General features: G+C 52.6%; 1 protein-coding gene across 1 annotated transcript; it reads right to left on the minus strand.

Moving 5' to 3' along the window:
* Positions 1 to 446: 446 nt before the first annotated feature.
* Positions 447 to 3,805, minus strand: Prcd (progressive rod-cone degeneration). Its single transcript, XM_013037835.1, has 3 exons — positions 3,732 to 3,805; positions 3,374 to 3,448; positions 447 to 501 (listed from the first exon to the last, which is right to left on the minus strand). Exons 1-3 carry the CDS (start codon positions 3,803 to 3,805, stop codon positions 480 to 482), a joined length of 171 nt encoding a protein of 56 aa, XP_012893289.1. The 3' UTR covers positions 447 to 479.
* Between the last annotated feature and the right edge of the window lie 834 nt (positions 3,806 to 4,639).

Genomic DNA, 4,639 nt, shown 5'->3' on the forward strand with positions numbered 1-4,639 from the left:
CATAAGCAGAAAAGGCCAGAAGTGGCGCCATGGCTCAAGTGGTAGAGTGCTAGCACTCAGCTGAAGAGCTGAGGGACAGCGCTCAGGCCCAGAGTTCAGGCCCCACAACTGACCAAAGAAAAAAAAAATGGGACATCAGAGCTCCCCCTTAGAATCTCCAGCACTACCCCAGCACAACCACCACCTCATGCCCAAGTCTCGAAAGTGTGTCAGGACCACACTTTGCCCTGTGGCCTAGACTGTAGGAAGCTTAAGACAGGAGCCCAATGAATGAGTCCAGTCTCAGACTCAGCCTCCACCCTGACCACAAGAGCTGAAGGCCTAATCTCTCCCCCATGCCCAGGGCTGGGCCTTGCCCATTTCTTCTGTGCCCCCCCCAGCCCTGCCCTCTGCCCTCTGGGGCTTCCGGCCCCGCGCTACCTGCCCATACCAGCTAATCCTAGGTCCTGGAGTTGAGCCCCTCCTGAAGAGCTTCGGACTTACTTCAAAGGCTCTTTTTCCCTAGATAGAGGAAAGCACTGGAATTAGAGGATGGAACGTCCTGTATTTCTGCTGTCTTCTTCCTCCTCACGCTTTAGGATCATGTAAGAAGCCATTAGAATTCATGACTGTGGGTTGGAGAGCAAACATCTCACCCAGCCATCCCTCTGTGGCAGCTGCCCATCTGTACTCTGACCCTCTCTGTCAAACCAATTTTTGCAGGAACAGACAACTGCTTCCTTCTGGCTGAGCTACATCAAGCCAGGCCTGGCAGATGGTGCCTCAATCGGGCTTTCCTCTCCTACCATGGAGGGTTACCGAATTTTATGTAGAAGAGCTGGGCTACCTAGAAGTTAGGGGACCTCACATTAAATTGTCCTGTTCCACTAGGCACCGGTGGCTCACACCTGTCATCCCAGCTACTCAGGAGATCTGAGGATCACAGTTCAAAACCAGCCCAGGCAGGAAAGTCCATGAAACTCTTACCTCCAATAAACCACTCAGAAAACCAGAAGTGGTGCTGTGGCCCGAGTGGTAAAGCACTGGCCTTGAGCTGAAGAGCTGAGGAACAGCGCCCAGGCCCAGAGTTCAAGCCCCACGGACCAACATAAATAAAAATTAAAAATTTGTCCTGTTCCTTAGTTTTCTCAACTCCTAACAAGTGACTGAAGAACACATATCCTGCCAAACCTCTGAGGTGGCTGAGAATTCAAAGAGAGAAACGGGAAAAAGAAAGCACTAACCAAGCATAAAATAAGTAAGCAGCTACTCTGCCTTCCTCCGAACCTCAAGGCACTTTGTTATAAACCCCAGTGCACAAGAAACAAAATGGGACTCAGAGCCAGTGATTCATGTCTATAATCCTAACTCCTCAGGAGGTTGAGATTTGGGGATCCAGGTTCAGAGTCTGGGGCAGGAGAATCCAGGAAACTCTGTCTCCAAAATAACCAGCTAAAAGCAGGGCTAGAGGCATGGCTTGAGGGGTAGAACACCAGTTGTGAAGAAGAAAGGCAAGTGAGTGCACATGGCCCTGAGTTCAAACCTCTGTACTGCCAAAAACCTAATAGTAAAAAAAAAAAAAAAAAGATAAAATGGCTACAGAAGTTATCCTAAGTCTCTCATAAAAGGGGGAGCTGGGCCAGGCACCAGTGGCTGTAACCTCATGCCTATAACCCTCGGTATTCAAGAGACTGAGATCTGAGGATCATGGTTCAAAGCCAGCCTGGGCACAAAAGTCCAGACTCTTCTCTCCAGTTAACCACCAGAAAACCGGAAATGGTGCTGTGGCTCAAAGTGGTAGAGCGCTCGTCTTGAGCAAAAGTCGCTCAGTGACAGTACCCAGGGCCTGAGTTCAAACCTCACATCCAGCCCCCCCCACAAAAACCCCAAGGGGGAGGGGGACTGGGAATTTAAAATCTGGCATCCAAACAATAGTGAAGACCTGTGGTCATGGGACACTCTCCTACTGGAAAGGCCCAGTGGAGGTCTTCTCAGGTGCCAGCCTGCTCAGAGCGGTCATCAGGCACGCCTGTGGCCAGCTTAGCTCCTGGTGGCATTAGGAAGGGTCACAGAAACGCCTCCGTCTCCCACACATGCCCAGGGCTTCCTATTGGGTCTTCTGATAGTTTGCATCTGGGAGAATCCCAGGACTGAGACAGAGATGAACTCAAGTTCTTTCTGTGACCAGTTTGTATGAATCCAAGGGACTCATTGCAGACACAGAGGGTCACAGGCATTGGTACTGACAGGCCAGCCACCTGAGCACAACAGGGGGGGGGCAGCCTCCCTGGAGTGTGTGCCCTGGAGCCAGTACACTCCACAGAATCTCTTACTTTGTTTCTCTAAGAATGACAGAATCGCTCTTCAGACAGGTCTTCCATGCTAGGAGGGACCACATACACAGTGTGTGTATGTGAGGGGGGGGGGAAGAAGGGGAAGGAGGGAGAGAGAGGGAGAGACAGACACACAGAAACAGTGAGAGAATTTGGACTTGAACTTGGAGACTGGGTGCTGTCTCTTAGCTTATTCATTCAAGGCTGGTGCTCTACAACTTAAGCACACTTCCACTTCTGGTCCTCTTCATTCTTTTTTGTGATTAACTGGAGCTAAGTCTCAAAGACTTTCCCTGCCTGGAGTGGCTTTGAACTGAGATCCTCAGATCTCAGGCTTCTGTAGGATTACAGGTGTGAACCACCAGCACCTGGCTAAGAATACCTCATACACAGGAAACTTAACAGACCCTGTTGACTTTTTTTTTCAATGCTTTGTAAAAGGGGCCTGGGATCCCCTGTTATCAAAGGGCACTGGCTAGCCAAGGCCATGTAGAAATGCCCAATGCCCGCAAGTTTGTCCCCAAAGGCCACATAGCTTCGGCCCAGGGAAGAGTTAACTTTGTGGCCACTGGAGACAGTGTCCTGCCCGTAGGGGCTGCTCAGCCAATGGCACTCAGTGCCAGTGATGTCATGCACCTCCTGCTCCTCCTATTGGGGACTGGACAGCGAATCGGGCTGAAGGTTCAGACAGCAGAGCCTAGGCAGGCGGGGACAGAGGTAGGCAGAGGGGGAGGGAAGGACAAGGACAGGAATGCACAGCAACAGAGCCGCTTCTACCTCCTCCCTCTCTGCGCTCCTCCGCACCTTGCCACCGGAGGACCTCCTGGGGACCACCCCACACTCACACTCAGAGAAGCAGAGCTCTGGGCCAGAGGAGGGGACTAAGGAGCAGCCACTCCTACCTGATGAAAACATACCTGGCCTGCCTGCTACACAATGAACAGGGTGACTAGCTGAGGGCCTGGATATGGTGCACTGCACACACACACACACACACACACACACACACACACACAGCAACAGCTTCCTCCCCCCACCCCTGACTCTCTCTCCTCCTTCACCTGCCCAAGGATGAGGACTGGAGGTCTGTATCCGAGCTACTGCCCATAACTGCTCCGTCCGCTCGGCTGGGCTCTCTGTGGGAGGAAAGAGCAGGTGGGAAGAGCTGTGGGCAGGGCTGAGTCCTCCCAGGGTAGAGCCACATGAAGTGTGGAGCCTGGAGGCTGCCGTCTAGTGCCCCCCCTCCACACACACACTTTGAGAGTGAACCTCTCAGGTTTTCCTTCAACCACCAGCCCAGCCGGGGTCCAGTCTGCCCCTACCCATCTTCAGCTTGCCCATCTTCATGCCCAACCTGATCCCCTCTCCTCCCCCCCCCCCCCCGCCAATTCCCAATCCATAGCACAGGCAGTTTCTCACGGTTCCACCCGGTTGGCAAATCGGCGGCGCCAGAGCATGGCCAAGGTGCTGAGCAGGAAGAGGGTGGTACACATGGTTGAGCTGCCCCATCCCCTCAGGCCCGGCCTGCAGAGGGGCTAGGAGATGGCCCCTGCCAGCTCTCAAGCCTCAGAGATGGATTAGGAGGCTCAAGATGATTAGTGGGGTCAGCAGCCCTGACCTTGTAGAGACTGATTAGCCTCAGGAACCCAAGATCTCCCCTCTAGTGGTGAGGTTAAGACTTGAAATGAGGATCTGATCTCTGATCGCGCCTGGGCCTCCAGCTCTAGGGCTCCCAGACAAGACAGCTGAGCCAGAGATAGGCCTACCGTGGCCTAGGGGCCACGAAGGGCACCTGCAGAGCAGGAATAGCAAATACTGGGCAACTCGAGGCAGGAATCAGGGTGTCTGAAATTACAGGTGTTCTGAGGGCACCTGAGGCTGTCAGCCGTGGTGGCAAGAGGAAAGGGGAGTAAAGGGGGAAGCCATGGAGGATGAAGCCCACAGACAAAGCCAGAAAGTGAAAAGCTGGCTCCATTCTACCTTCTGGACATCCCTCTCTGAACTTTTCTGATTAGACTCCGTTTTTGGCAAAGAGAGAGAGAGAAGGCAGCATTTAAGTGCGCTCACAGAATAGAGATGAATTATAAATTATATCTTATATAACCACATTATGTAATTTATATATAAATGATAAACTGATAAATTATATACCAGACCACTGAACGCATACATCCTGACGTTGTAAGACATAACATTTGAGACGAAAAAGCAACAGAAAGGACACTTCTGCTGGTCTCCGGGTGGACTCTGGGCCCTGTGCTTGGGGAAGTCTCTCCACCCGCGGTGGGGGATGAGAGTTCAGAACGAGCACAGCAGGGCCGTGATGG

The sequence above is a fragment of the Dipodomys ordii genome, unplaced genomic scaffold (genome assembly GCF_000151885.1).
Source record: "Dipodomys ordii isolate 6190 unplaced genomic scaffold, Dord_2.0 Scaffold7, whole genome shotgun sequence".
Lineage (NCBI taxonomy): Eukaryota > Metazoa > Chordata > Mammalia > Rodentia > Heteromyidae > Dipodomys > Dipodomys ordii.

Bases quoted from the DNA above. Each gene is read 5' to 3' on its own strand.
- Prcd (XM_013037835.1), bottom strand. From the start codon at position 3,805: ATGTGTACCACCCTCTTCCTGCTCAGCACCTTGGCCATGCTCTGGCGC. The intron at 3,449-3,731 runs GTGAGAAACTGC...TTCCTCCCACAG, and splicing joins TTTGCCAACCGGGTGGAACC to AGAGCCCAGCCGAGCGGACG. The intron at 502-3,373 runs GTGAAGGAGGAG...TCCTCTATCTAG, and splicing joins CAGTCCTCATCCTTGGGCAG to GGAAAAAGAGCCTTTGAAGT.